Here is a 15712-nt window from a genome sequence, read left to right on the forward strand (position 1 = left end):
GCTGAAAATGAACTATGTGAATGGAGTGGCTAATTTGCCCATCAATGTGACCTAACCAAATTAGCCATGAGATGTAGTGATTATTCTGCTAAAGAATTCTGTTGCAGAGATGGAAAAAGGAAATAAAAATGAGAATTACAAGAATATTATGATGTAATAGGAGTAACTTCTTGCCATACTATTAAAATCATTTTGTAACAGGTTTCTTTGCAATGAATCTGGAAGGGAATTGCAAATCTAGCAGGGGCATAGTGTTCCTTTCTATCTTTCAAAATATAAACGTAGATATACCTTCAGGAGACTATTACCACGTAGTGTGTGGGCCAAGCTAAGCTAGGGTATATGGGGTGCTTGAATCACGTCTGAGTTTAGATTTCTTCATCTGCAAAGTAAGAGGAAATATATGCTATCGCCTCTTCTCAAGAAATAAGCCAGAACCCATGAGGTAAGAGCTCTAAAGCCTTACTGGCCCCCCTGAAGTTATTGTACGGGAACAACATTGCATTACCTGCTTAAGGAGTTTGAAGTTCAGGCTCAGTAAGGAAGGCTTGTAGTGATATGGGGGAAGTGAAAAAGAGAACACAGCCAGATTCTTTTTTTTTTTTTAATGATTTTTTATTATATTATGTTAGTCACCATACAGTACATCCCCGGTTTCCGATGTAAGGCTCGATGATTCATTAGTTGCGTATAACACCCAGTGCACCATGCAATACGTGCCCCCCTTACTACCCATCACCGGTCTATCCCATTCCCCCACCCCCCTCCCCTCTGAGGCAGATTCTTAGAAAGAGCGCTCTTGCTATCCATTCTCGCATAGACCGCCTTCTCAAGGAATCAGCCACCGCATCTCTGTCACTTAACTTTTTTTAATCTGAACTGACAGATAACTGGAGAATAACTGTAGGGAATAATCCCCACAGTGGCAGAGGGGATGGATTAAATCAACCATGAAAATAAGCACTGGCCCATGTGTCTATAGCCTAAAAGAAATGCAAGTGAACATAGTGCTGTGTTTAAACCAGGCACCGCATACTTTCAATCGCCTGAAATATTTTCTCCTGCAAATGTTCATTTGAAGGGAAAGGCAAAGAGAGGCTGCTGTCTTGAAGCCCAGTGTACATCTTGCTTTGTCTGATAAGCATAGAGAATGATGTTATTATTTTCTTAGCATAGGACTATCAGATGAACATACTTCTTCTCTTTCCCCCACACCCATAGCTTCCTTTTTTAGCGTATACGGCTTCACTTCTACTCTTAACAGTTTGAAATTTTCCCTAGAAACACCATGCTCCATAAATGTTAGCTATAATTTTAAACCTTTTAACCTCCACTTAAAAGGTGGATTGGCCTTTTGAGAAGAGGTCACCAAGGAAGTTAATAACTGTTTCTCACATTTATGGAGGAAAAATAAGGGGAGAAAATGTTACGTGAGCCCTTCTTTGAGCTGCTTCTTATTCCACCAAATGTATTTTCTGTCATTTAACTCACATGGTATTAAGAAGGGAAGGTGTCATAGTCAGTGATGTACTCTGACCCTCGCACCTCTCAGAACAAAACAAAAAACCACCCCTAATTATTCCTGTGCTGGAGAATGAGCAGAGCCTAGAGAAATGTCATGGGGGGGGGGGTCTCGCTGCTTTCGACAGGATTCTTCGCTGAGCCTCTGCCGAACTCCAGAAGAGAAGGAAACCTGTTATTATGGGAGGGTTAGGATTTGCTGATGAATAAATTCGGTCTCATCTGTCGAACAAATAGATTTCAAATCAAGAATGAATGTTGCCATAGATAGTCTATGACTCCCTGCAGGTTATGGAAAAATCAATCAAGCCAAATCAAGGAACGCGTAGAATCTATCCACGGGAATTTTGTCAAAATGCACATTCAAATCCTGGGCGTTCTCATTTGATATGCTATTAACACCTGAAGAAGACTTAAAAATCTGATGGGAAAAAGCAGGAGGGGGTTATTTAAATCTTTTTTGGAAGGAAGATCTTATTTTTAAAAAAGGTTTAGTATTGATAGAACTGCATTTTCATCCTTCACTCACATTGTATGATTATTTGAAGAGCACAATACACCCCAGGTTCCTCAACAGATAGAAATCCACCACAGTGATGCTTTTCTAGTGCTGGGGAGAGTCCAGCTAGGTCCCAGGTTGTCCTAGCTAGTCACAGAAAGTTCCAGCTCCGGCTTCCTTCTGCACCTTTCAAGAACATTTTTTGTATGTCTTTCTCTTTTCTACTTTGTATTTTTTTTCCAGACTACCTGAAAGGCTTTGCCTTCAAGAAAACTGCATTTGTTAAGAAATTCATATGCATATACGCCTCTTAACACCTATTTACATTTTTAATCAATCAGAGATGTTTACTATACTCACTTAAAGCTTCTCTTCAGCATGAATTAACTAGGTTTCACCACACTGGATAAATTTGATTATAGATTAATCCAGGCAGCCTTATTAGAGTGTTCACTGACAGACAAATGGTAAAGAAAATGTGGTACATACGTATACCATGGAATATTCTTCAGCCATGAGAAGAAAGGAAATCCTGCTGTTTACAACAACATGGATGGGTCTTGAGGGCATTAAAATAAGCCAGGCAGAAAGACAAATACTGTATGATTCCACTTATATGTGGAATCTTAAAAAAAAAACAAACCTGAACTCATAGGTTACGAGACCAGATAGGTGGTTGCCAGAGGAGTGGGATTTTGAGTGGATGAAATGGGTGAAAGGTCAAAGGTACCAACTTCCAGTTATAAGATATGTAAGTTCTGGGAATGTAATGGACAGCATAGTGAATATAGTTAACAATACTATAGCATATATTTGAAAACCGCTGAGAGATAAGATCCTAAAAGTTCTCACCTCGCAAGGAAAAAACAATTGTAACTCTGTGGGATGATGGATGTTAACTAAAATTTTGGGGATAATCATTTTGCAGTATACACATATAGCAATCATAATGTTGTACACCTAAAACTAATACATTATATGTCAATTATATCTCAAAAAGAAAACAATTTTATTAAGCATATTTTCTATTGAAAATAGTTCATTATTTCCTCCAGAGACCCTGATATAAATATATAAATCACATATATATAGTTATATATGCAAGTATGTATGTGCATATATGTTGTATATAAGTACATCATATATATAAATTGTGTGTGTATAAATACATTGTATACATATGTATATGTATTGTATATATGCATATTATGTATATGTACTGATACATACTGATATATGTGTATATATTATATTTGCACATTGTATTTATATATTATATATGTACACTGTGTATATATACATTGTATACGTGTACATTTTTTGTTTACATATAGGTATACAATTTCTTCATCTATAAAACAGTCCCATTTGACTGCAACAGACAGAAACAGCGTTAGGTTACTCCTAAATGGTCCACTCACAGTATTAGTTCCACATGGATGCATGCGTAAGTCTGAGTCAGAAAAAGCAAGATGATGGCGTTCCAGGGTCAAGTGAGTTTGGTGAGTGTTGGATGAAAAATGTTAGTCAGGTTTCTTTAATGCCAAAATTCTAAATTATTGATATTCTAATGCTCACTGTGGGTTTCCAAAAATAGAATACAACATGCAGTGTCTCCCAAATTATTTGACCTCGGAATGCTCTTCTCTCGTGGGTTCCTGTGGAATGATGTTTGGGAACGTGTCTGACTATGAGGAATGAATGTCTACTGTGGACTTTTCAAAAGGAGGTTTATGCCACAGTTGGTATCATCGATGGAGCACAAGGCGAATTCTGCTCCATCCAGCCCAGGGAGCCCAGGGAGCCCAAGGAACTCAATCTAATTAGTGTTCCAGAATGGATCCAGATATCCCTATACTCACTCACATCCAAAGAGACAGGTTTATAAAACCAAAATGTCTTTTTTAATTTACAAAGAGAAAGATAATTGTCAAGGGGACCTGATATGATTGTCCTTTGGCCAACAATTTCTCTGCTTATAGAAGGACAAAACCAGGAAAATCCCAATCTTGGCAGAAGATTTCCAGATGACTCTGAATACAAAATTAGGCATGTCAATTATTCAAAGATAATATGGCCATGAGGGGGGTATATCTGCCACCTGGACCAGGTAGGTCATGGCCTCAGAACACCATCCCAACTCCAGAACTGGTTTCTGTAATGTGTCTCTTTTTGTGCTTCCAGTATTAACTAACTTCTATATAATGGGTAGTTACTTTCTATCTCTATGTTAAAACTTTCATCAGTTCAAGGCCTTCAGTGGAACTGAACTGTTTTGTTCAATCCTTTATCACCAGCATTCTGTTCAGTAATTCATTGACCAAAATTTTGGAGCCTGGGGACAACCTGTCTCTTTAATTTGGCTTGGTGTAAATATAGATATAAATATAGATAGATCGATATACAGATGACATACATTGTATCAATAGGTATGGGATTATATATAGATATGGTGGTATAAATGCAGATAGAGGTGGATCTTACACAAATAGGTATGTATGTGGTGGTGTGTTTATAGATATAAATAGATATATCCTTGTCTGTATAGAGAGATGGTCAAGGAGACCTGATAGGCTTGCGTTATGACCAAACCGTTACAGACGAGTTCCATGGAAATTCATATCCTGTCACTCTGAGGGCATTTCAGAGTACCTTCCTGGGCCTACTACACAGTATCATCATCTCTGATAGTAATTATTAGATAGTGTGCTGTGGTTCTTAGGAAGTTCGTTGGTTCTTGGGCACTGAAGTCACTTCTCCCCAGTCGAGAATAAGAAGCTCCCGGAGTGTAGGCCCCAGACTCACCCGGAGCCGATGACTGCCTGTCTGGTGCAGGAGGAGGAGATGAGCTTGAAGACAGGACTCCAAGTGCAGTTCATGCTTCAGAGTCCCTGGGGAGAGGATGAGACAGGGGTAGGGGTGGGGAGTTTGCCTGAAATCTCACCCCTGCTTTGCTTCTTACCCTTCCCTATCCTGTTTTACTTTACTCCCTTCCTGGTTTCTTCTGGAAGCCCTTCTCTGTAAATCACTGGCACTTAAAGCCTTGGCTGAGGGTCTGGAGCTGGGAAAAATCCAGTCTAGGAGATTGACTTTATAAGATTGTTGGGAGGACAGATGAGAAATATGAGGGCCTAGAACAGTGCCTGACCCCAAAGAATTAGCTATTGTCCTACAGGATGCAGCCCAAATGTTGAAACTGATTCCCTAGAAACTTTTGTCGATGTAATACAGGCATGTGGTTAAAAATCATTTCAGTAAGAGGATTTGTGAAGAAACGCAGCTCTCAGCTATACTCCTCCCTACCCTCAGGATTACTCCTCCAAGGCAATCACATTGAACCATTCCCGGCTTCATTCAGGCCTTATGGGTTTATCTCCGTGGTTCTGAATACTTTCCACTTATATCTGTCTCTTGATTTATTAGCGGGATGTCTCCTCTGCTCATTTCCGGCTATGGCGTATGGGGGCTTAGCTCATTTACAACACCCACTTCCTTTTCGTCCCTTCTCCTAACGGAAGTATAGAGCTGGCTTTAGTTACTGTTGTAACTTTAAATCACACTTTTAAATCCCCACTTCTTTGGTCCCCTATGGAAGGGCCTCTTGATTCCCCACTTAGTGCTCTGCTTCTCACTTCCCCTCCCCTTTCCCAGCAAACTTTCACTTCCACACGGTCAAGGATTTTAGTAGCATTTATGTTCTCATTAAATCTGGCATGCCTTATTTACAGGCTGTTTCAAAACTTGAAAGCCAGTAAACACTCTTAGCCCTAATATGGTTACCTTATTATTTCCTGCATAGCCAAGAAGTATGTTGTGATCACATGCCCTTCTAGTCTGGATTTTAGTGCCACTCAAAGAAAATATTCAAATAGATTCTCCTTTTGTCCTTCACCAAGTGCTCAAAACCATGCCACATCTCACTGCGCAACTGGGTCATGTTTCTTCTAATCTGTTTCTTTTAGTGTCTCTTATGAAACCATACCTTGTTCTTATATTGTCTGTTTGTCTTGCCTGAAGTATCTTATTACCACCTTTTTTTATTGTGAGAAGAAATGTATACTTTCTTTAGGAAGTGGCTACCATCTTCTAGCTTATTTTTCTACACCATTGAATCCATTCTGCCTTTCTTCTCGGAGCTCAGTGACTTCTTTTTCTGACTTGGAACAACCCCTTCCTTTCTTGATCATGGCTCTCCCAGACAGCTTTTGTTTTTGCTAAAGTTTCTAGTTTCCTTTCTTTTTTCCTTTATTTTCAAATTCTTCCAAGACTTCAAATATTCTATCCCTTCTATGGAATCTTCCTTTTTTTCTGGAGAGTTCACCTAAGCCTTGTCTTTAGACAATCTAGACTTTAGACGATCTAGACTCGATGCTTTCTAGAACTTCCAGACATGGTTGTAGTGGGGCTTGCTGCTATTGTTGGTCTGTGTGTCCTAAATATTCGTCTTTCTTGGCGCACCACCTTACTTTGCTGAAGCACCTTTCAATCTCCTAAGAAAAAAAGTATAAAGACAGGATGTGTAAGTTGTGGCAAGTTCCAAAATGGGCCTTACTCTACTCTTGCTGTTGACAGAAAGTTGAGCCAGCAATAGAACTCTTGGCTGGGAATCATCTTTCAGAACTCTGAAGGCATTCCTCCACTGATCTTAGCCATACAGTTTTGCTAATGGGAGGTCTGATGCCAGTTTGACTTATGTTGCTTTGTGGATTGCCTCTTACTTGTCTCTCGAAATCTTTTTAAGTTTTTCAAAAATCTTTATCTTTGGTATTCTGCAATTCCATGGGGAAAAGTATCCGGATGTGGGCCTCTCTTCTTTCAAGCTGGTTGGAACACAGTAGGAAACTGGAAGGACTTCCTAAGGGCTTGGAAGAGTATTGAGAGCTCAGTGTATTGGGGTGAGATTGGAAACTGACTGGCTTTTTTAGGGTACATAAAAGGAGGACTTTACTTTGAGGTGCCCACGTCCACATTGGAAATCCTAATTCATCCTGAGACATACTTTTCAATTTCTTTAGAGGAGAGCCTTCTCATGACTTTTCCTTAGAGTTTAGGTTGGCCTGGCTGTGGGCCCTTCTGCAGGTGGTGATGGAAGGAGATCCGCTGTCATCGAAGGGCCTCCTGGCAAATCCTGCTGGGAGTTCCAGCGGCCCAGCCACCTGAGTCCCCAGCCTCCCTGATGCATTCTTGGAAGGTGCAGCCGCCTTGGGGAGGGCTCTGCCACACCTTCTTCCAGATGCTTTGCTATGGTCACTCCTTTGCTCTTCATCTTCCTTGTTTAATGGGGCATCTAAAAGCTAACATTACGTCTCATACTGAAATACTTGTCAAAATACTCCAATAAGAGTACTCCCAAAAATGTCCACAAAGGCAATAACGGGTGGCAAATTACTCTCATGTCTAAAAGAACGTGCTAAAGATACTGAAAGATTCCCAAGTGTCTGTTTTCCCTTTCTTTCCAAACAGTGATTTTGTTTTGATATTTCTTTGCTAGTGGGAGAACAGATTCATTTTTCAGAAAAACATTATTGACATTATGGAAATGGCAAAGCAAACGGCTCTAGTTGAAGGCCGAGGAAAGAGTCACCCCCTCCCATCTGGGCTGCTGGGAGCCCCAAGGGCAAGGGCTCCTGACCCTTGGATGGTGCTTTAGAATGCAGATTTTGGCCTATTCTCTGGAATCCACTTTTCTAACAAACTCCCCAGGTGATTTTGTCCACAATTTGAGATAGGCTGCTGGAGTTGGCCAAAACAACCCACCCCACCTAAAAAAGAAGCTGGCATAGTTCAGCACTAGCCAGTAATTTGTAGGGATTTTTAATCGGAAGAATTTTTTTTTCTCTTTGTTTTCTCTTGCTATCCCAGCAGATACTGAGATCTCTGCCTTAAATGCAAAAGAAACAAAGGACAGAGTCGAGAGATCTCTGGAGCTGATAACAATGGCCACATGTGAGATGGGTGTGCATCACACCCTGAGGTAGAACGGATTTTGCTTGTTTCTAACACCGCTGCCAAAAATAAAGGCACATTTCCCCCAAAGTGTTCACCTTCTGCACTTTCTCAAAGTCCTCCCTTCCAGGCACAGTTTTTCCTGTCCACTTAGCGCAGCTTCTGTCCCAGGCACAGGCCGGAAATGCCCTTCATGAGGAAACCCGAGGGTTCCTGACATGCGCAATTGCTTAGGCCACCTTGGATGTCATTTCCTGGGGCGCTGGGGGAGGGCAGATACCCAATTTTACCAACTCAATTTCTTCTGGTTGGGTTGTTCTAGATTCCATTCTTTTTGCTTTTCCTAGGGATTTTAGTAGGCAACAAAAGTGAACAATAAATACAGCGTTAGGGAAGCAAAGGCCACGTCAGGAAGCATGAGTTTTCTTTTCGGTGGCCCAGTGATTTGCAAGACTGAACTGATCTAGGAGTTGAGTCCTTATTCCCTATGAAAGACAAATCCATCTGGAGGGCTCTTCATTGCCTCCAACAACGCCCTAGAGACAAAAATGTCACAGAGTTCTATGGACAACATAAGCTGATACCCTACTCAGTTACTTTCCTAAAAATGTCAAGAACCTGAGCCCAGTGAGGCTGTTGCCCGATATCTAAGTGTAGACAAGACATTCTCTTACCATGAAGGCAAACTTGTAACACAAATCAATTGTATCAGTGCCCTTCCCCACCCCCATTCTGCTCAGATCTCCCACCTCCTTTCCTGCAACCCAATGTCTCTCTTCCCTATAAAGACTCATGTCTTGCACTCAAGTTGGCATCTTTACCCTCAAACACACATTTGCATTTCCAAAATGTTTTGCCTGCAGCAGGACAGAGGTACAACTGTACACACTTTCCCAGGAGCTGAGGGATTCATCACTGAGCAGACACTTCCAAATTAGCCTCTGTAGCCAGGTGCCTTCTCAAGAGCAAAGCCTCGGAGGGCATCCCTGTATGAGTGAGGAGCCAGGAGGAAACAGGCTGGCCCATCCATACAAATGATTCTTTTACATTCGGGGCTTGGAAGGGGCACCTAAGATTGAGTCAGCTGTAGTACTCAGTAGCTACATAAACTCGGGAAGGTCAAGCGGTGCACTTCGGAGCCCAAGTTCAACATGAATAACATGGCAATGATATCGTCTATCCATGCGGCTTTCTTGGAAAGCTAATTCATTCATATTAAATGAAAGTACAGTGTGGACCACGTTTTCCTCCCTTTGCCGCCAGGCATCCAACGGTCCTGCCTCTGTCCGTCCCTCTGCTCCACCAGGCACAACCCTAGCTGGTGCTTCCCTGAGCCCTCAGAACTGCAAAGTTGTGCAGAGTGGGGAAGGATTGTCCTCTTCCCTTGTGGCATCCCAGGACAGTATAGTTCGGTCCCCAGTGCGTGGATATAGAGAAACGGCTTTTATTATTTAGTAAATAATAGTAAATACTTGTAGTAAAATACACATAGCATGAAATGTGTCATTTAAGGTGTACATTCTGTGGCATTAAGTACATTTGTGATGTCCAACCACCACCACTACCTACTTCTAGAAGTTTTTCATCACCCTCTCCAGAAACAACGTACCTGTCAGCAGTGACTCCCCATCCCCCACCCCCAGGCCCTGGCGACCACTGATGCTCTTTCTGTGTCTACGGATTCGCCTATTCTGCACATTTCATATAAATGGAATTATACGGTATATGGCCTTTGGCATCTGGCTTCTTGCACTTAGCATCACACGTTGCCCTTTCTGTTTTTACTCCGTGCCCTCTGTCTCCCTAAGACCAGGCTTGCACCAGGGGAGGGGGCTAAGGATGACTTTGAATAGCCATTACCATGCTGCTCTTTTCAGGATTCTGGGCACATTCAATGAGAAGCCCTCTCCCAGTTCCTTCTCCTTGGCATGTGTGCTCTACCCTCTGTAAACCTATTTCTATGAAGCTCCTCCAGTCCCCAGACCTGCCCAGAGGTGTGTAAGCATCGGCAGTTGAGTAATAGCTTATACTCCTTCCCTGCTGACTGTCAAACCCAAACCACCAGTCTGCCAACCATGCCCACATTTGCCTGAGCCCTGGAAATTCCAAGGAAATGCTGAAGCTGAGATCCCAGCTGGAATGATTATATTAGTGCGACGTTATACTCTGTGTTAACAAAAGAGGACTCTTCCTGTAGTATTTGAGTGCCATTTTGCTTTCTGTGATCCTAAGATGTTTCAAATACCTTGGAGGCATAAAACACATCTGTATTTCTCCAGAATCTTTCCTGGACTTGCCCTTCAAACACAGATATGCATGATGCTTTCCCTTTTCCATTCCCCAGCCTTGGAAGTAGTCTTATGTAAATCCCAGCCAACGTAATTCTGTTACCTCTGGTGGTATGGCTCTATTATGTGTGAGATTTCCTGAGGAAACCCTTCACAAACATTCAAAAGAAGAATTTTTTTTTTTAAGATTTTATTTATTTATGTGACAGAGAGACAGCCAGCGAGAGAGGGAACACAAGCAGGGGGAGTGGGAGAGGAAGAAGCAGGCTCCCAGCGGAGGAGCCTGATGTGGGGCTCGATCCCAGAACGCCGGGATCACTCCCTGAGCCGAAGGCAGACGCTTAACGACTGCACCACTCAGGCGCCCCAGAATTTTTTTCTAATTTATAGTTGATCTATAGAAACTGAACAAATGGAGAAATGGAGAGTTCTTGGCTACTCCTTTGTCATATTAAATTATTTATTTGGGAGGTTTCGAGCCACTGGTTTGCCATAGTGTTCTCGCTAGGAAATTCAGAGTTTGCTAGAACTTTGTTTCGTGTTTCTTTTTTTAAAATCGTAAGTTAAAAAAAAAAAATGTTAAATGCCCTAATGTAAATTTCTATGCATCTCTTTTTCTTTCATAGCTACTGGTATTGTAGTTACGTTTTACATTTACCATTGGTCTAGTGTATAGTAACCAGACAGAGCGGAAACAATCATAAAAGAATGTAATTACCAGGGAAGAAAGTAAAAATCTTTAATCTTGGGGCGCCTGGGTGGCTCAGTCAGTTGAGCATCTGCCTTTGGCTCGGGTCAAGATCCCAGGGTCCTGGAATCGAGCCCTGAATGCGGCTCCCTGCTCCACAGGGAGTCTGCTTCCCCCTCTCCCTCTGTCTGCTGCTCTCCCTGCTCATACTCTCTCTCAAATAAATAAATAAAATCTTAAAAAAAAATCTTTAATCTTCCATGCATAGGATCAGGGTTTCACCCCTAAAAATCTTCATTTTATCCACATTCTCTATAGTTAAATGTCTTTGAACCTTCCTGTCTTGTTCTGTATCTCAGTATGCTTTATACAATGAGCTGTTAAGATGCTCCCTGCTTTACCACTTTTTTTTTTTAACTTTTGTTTACATATTGTTATGTATGTGGCTTTGGTGTTCTTCGACCAGAGTTACATTCTTGAATCACTCCCTCATGCTTTTCTTTGCACCCGGTACATACCCGGCCCTATCTTATCGTCCACCACTTTTTGCTTGCAGATGCCAAATTAGTTTATGTAACTCAAAGAGGTTTCGTTTAGGTTAATGCAATGCCTTTCCAGGCAAGCTGCAGATTATGGGAAAGAAATAGCCAAGCAATGTGAACGCACCAACATAAAGGAACGAAGACACATTTGGAACCGTGTCTCATTAGTAGGTTAGGGTTTGCTGCACGTACCCACCTGCCAATATCTGTCTGCCAATATTCCCCAGTCTGTCCTGTTTCTAAATGCTGATTTAGATAAATGCTTTTCTAACCAAAATGAAACAGTATGGTATTTAAGTCAACCGTGAAAATAAGCACTGACATGTGTGCCCCCCACCTGAAAGGAAGCAGGACGGGCTTGATTTGAATCAGGCAGGAGGCCAGAGGCAATCAGATTCCCCAAATCTGTAAACTCCACCAAAAGGAGAGATCAAACTCCATTCCCCCAGGACCCTCCAGATTGCAGAAGATCCTGGGAGATCAGAATGGAGCAGGACTCCCCAATCTTCAATAACATGTGATTTTGTACAACAGGAATGGGTGGGTGAAAAACCAGGCCATTTTCTTAAGGTTCCAATAAATTGGGATGACTGGGTACTTTTTCTAAAGAGACTTCGTTTCTCAGAGTATTTTTAGGTTTACAGCAAAACGGAGCAGAAGCTTCAGAGAGTTCCCATTGACTGGGTATTTTGCGGCCCTGTCTCATACACATTATCTCTACCTCTGGAGTCCTGGAGCACCCCGGGCTCCAGGCAAGGCAGGACAGGCACTGCACCAAGTACTTGAATAGACCTAGAGTAACTCACCAACCCAGTGAGGACTTGCCATCCCAACCCTTCCAACATGGAAGCTCTACAAGGGACCCGAGAGCATAGATTGGTGTTTGGTGCCCCTAGGAGCTGTCAAGCTGCCATTTCAGTGATACAGGTGTGCCTGGCTTTGAACAAATCCAATTAAAAATAATAATAATAAAAATAAACAAACCCGATTATACATTTAAAATCTGACTTAACACCAGAGGGTAATTGGGAGTGATCTTTGCACCACTTTCAGGGTAGGCTTTCCACCTTCTCTAAGGTCTCAAGTCATTCAGACTTCCCAGAGCCTCTGTTGCAGGTAGTCCATTCTCCACATTGTCCTTCAGAAATGCCACCTAAGTCAGGTTGGGTCATCTGGATGTTTCTCACATTCCAAACTATAATATCTTCTCTTCTTTCCTTTCAAAGAATGACCCTCCCTCTCTTGAACCCTTTCTTCTCTTGTTCCACAACATGCACGGACACTGCCTTGGCCTCTCTAACCCACAAAAAGCCTCTGTCCTGATTCCCTGGGTCCTTCTGGTCTACCATCAGCAGTACTCTGTAACAGTCACCGCCTGACCTGATTGCTTTTTATGAGTTAATCTTATCTCCATAAGTAGGCTATGAACTTGAAGGTAGGATCGTCTCCTTAAATCCTATATATTGCTTGGCACAGTACTAGAGCCTAGCTGATGTTCAATAAATTTTAAAAAACGATGCTTGAATTTACAGAGTCACTGCTTGATTTTCTTACCAAGTTCTCTAGGTGTCCTCAACATATGGTTCAATGTGCACATACTTCTCAAGAACCTATTTGTTGTGTGAAGGCAGGGAATGCAATATTCCACTTTACAGAACCAGTAGATTTTTTCTAAAGGAGTGTTTTTAAAAAATATTTATGTATTTGACAGAGAGAGAGCATGCACAAGCAGGGGGAGCAGCAGGCAGAGGGAGAAGCAGGCTTCCCAGTGAACAGGGAGCCCAATGCAGGACTTGATCCCAGGATCCGGGATCATGACCTAAGTGGAAGGCAGACGCTTAACCGACTGAGCCACCCAGGCGTCCCTAAAGGGGCATTAAAGAAAGAAAGAAAGAAAGAAAGAAAGAAAGAAAGAAAGAAAGAAAGAAAGAAAGAAGCTAGTTTTTAATGTTACAAACAGAAGTTATTACTGTTGAAAATGTTGACTAATTAATTCTAGGTAAGGGAGAAGCAGAAAAACATTCCAGCCAAGGCCTACTGGTTCAACATGGATCCTCGTATTTGTTTGTAGGCTTGTTGGAAAGCTTTTAGACTGAGATTCAGGCAAAGGAGGAAGTGAACTTGTAGCAGTAATTTTCTCGAGATCATTCTTTGGCCAAACTAACAGTCTTCCTGCTTCAGAGATTGTCCAGTGCTAGATGGGCATAAGAGAACAAATTTAGTGTGTTTGGTGCTAAGAAGCTTGTCCCATCAACTCTTACTTTTCAAATACCAAGGAAATCGTAAAAAGATGATTTCATTCTCTCAGTTCTGAGGTGCTAACGTGTCTAGTTACCACCGTCGAGTTCACAGTAGCTTACTTTCACCCTTCCAGTTTGGAGGTGGGGGGTGAGGGGGCCCTGTCTCTTTCATCAGCAGGCAAAATATTCAGACTCAGGCTTTTGTCTCTGCAAAACCGAGAAGCATCTTTAAGAAAAAACAAAAAACCAAAAAACCCACCAAAACTGTAGAAACTTGAAGCTAACAAGTCTAAGCAAATTGGCCTGAAGTAGCAGGTGGAAGGACGCCACCGATGGTCCTCTGGATGCAAAGCAGATTACAAACAATTTAGTTTCTGTTCTTTACTCCAGCTGGGCATTTGCCAAAAGAATTAAAGGGGTTGAATTTTTATCATCGAAAGCCGATCTTGAAAGCCTAAGTGTCTTTCCCAAGCCAGTGTGGGAAGGAAGAGAGAGAGACCAGGTAAAGATCTTCCCATTTCCAGCGCAGCCCTTGAAAGTCAAGCCCGATGCGGGACAGGCGGGTCCTCTGCCAATTGTGAAATCTCCCCACGAAGGGACTCTTTTCTCCCCGGGCCCCCACAACCCTCGTCAACACCGAAGAGGTGAGGGCGGGAGAGCCCTCGGGGCTCGCACAGAGCTCGCGCTCAGAGACCCCGCCAGATGTGATCTCGTGTGTTTCATCTGCACCTTCGCTTTCTCTCGTAGCTACCTCATCCCTGAACTCCCAGCTCCAGCAACTCCAGCAGCTCCAGCAGCTCCAGCCGCCGCCGCCGCCGCCCGCCGGCCAGCACCCGCCGCCCGGGCCGCAGGCGCCCCCGCAGCCCCCGCAGCCGCAGCCCCAGCCCGCCCCGCCCCAGCAGCCGCCTCCCGCCTCCCAGCAGCCGCCGGCTCCGCCAGCTCAGCCCCAGCAGCCTCAGGCCCATCCCCACCCCCAGAACCAGAACCAGAACCAAGCGTCTCCAACTCAGCAGAGCGCGAGCCCCCCTCAGAAACCCAGCCAGTCTCCGGGACACGGCCTTCCGTCGCCGCTCACGCCACCCAATCCTCTGCAGGTATGCTCCCCGCCCCGCCCCGCGAGCCCCGGGGACCTACCCTCGGGGCTGGCGCCGTCCCCCCACGTCCCGCCCCCCCTACACACACCCCCAGCAGCGAGGCCCAGGCCCAGCAAAACTTAGCATCCCGGTCTGCAGCGCCTAATTCAAATTGATCTCTCAGACCTAGGGAGGAGGACGCCAAGAGCAGGCAGCTGGGGATGCATGTAAACGAAACAAATAGAAGCCCGTTGATGTTGCCCTCCAACGGATAAATGTTTTCCGTTTCCTCCTGTGAGAGGCCGGCACTGGAAGTGCACTTGTAGCCTGTAATAATTCCATTTTATGATACTTTCTGAAGGCAGCAAAGATAGCATCCAATTAAAATTATTACCAGCACGGTTTTGTAGCCCCGTGGAGAACTGCATCTCCTGTCCATGAGGCACGGTGGTTATTTCTCTATATTATGAATACAACAGTGTCTTACCTTAAGTACTTTGTGCTCTTTTGTTTCTATTTTTCTAAAGACTCTCTGGGGTGAGGAGGGTAAAGAAATGAAGCCCCAGTCTGTGTCCCAGATTCCAACCATTCCAACCATAGACTAACAAGTACTCAAAAACGACGCTCAGGGCCTCAACAAATCCGCATCTTTATAATATAATAAAGCTTCTGTACATTTACTTTATTACCTTGAGGCCGAGGGCATCAAAAACTAGATATTCAGGCTAATTATGAAAGCCGAGCTTTAATCTCCCCTCATTCAGGAATGCACCACTTTAAAGTTCAGAGAGCCATTCTTAGATACCTTTAAAATGAATTAGCTTCAACACGTAATGACCACAACGCCAACACCTCGGATCCAGAAATTAATAGCTCCGGTTTTGACTTACATAATGATGGCTTCCCCAGTGAGAT

General features: G+C 43.3%; 1 protein-coding gene across 1 annotated transcript in view; it reads left to right on the forward strand.

Moving 5' to 3' along the window:
- Positions 1-15712, forward strand: part of POU6F2 (POU class 6 homeobox 2) — a 453863-nt gene that overhangs the window by 323909 nt on the left and 114242 nt on the right. Inside the window, exon 5 of the mRNA XM_040644418.1 lies at positions 14472-14818. Within this exon, the coding sequence (XP_040500352.1) occupies positions 14472-14818 (347 nt within the window). The remainder of the gene's footprint in view (positions 1-14471; positions 14819-15712) is intronic.

This window comes from Ursus maritimus, unplaced genomic scaffold (assembly GCF_017311325.1).
Source record: "Ursus maritimus isolate PB19 unplaced genomic scaffold, ASM1731132v1 scaffold_3, whole genome shotgun sequence".
Classification (NCBI taxonomy): Eukaryota; Metazoa; Chordata; class Mammalia; order Carnivora; family Ursidae; genus Ursus; species Ursus maritimus.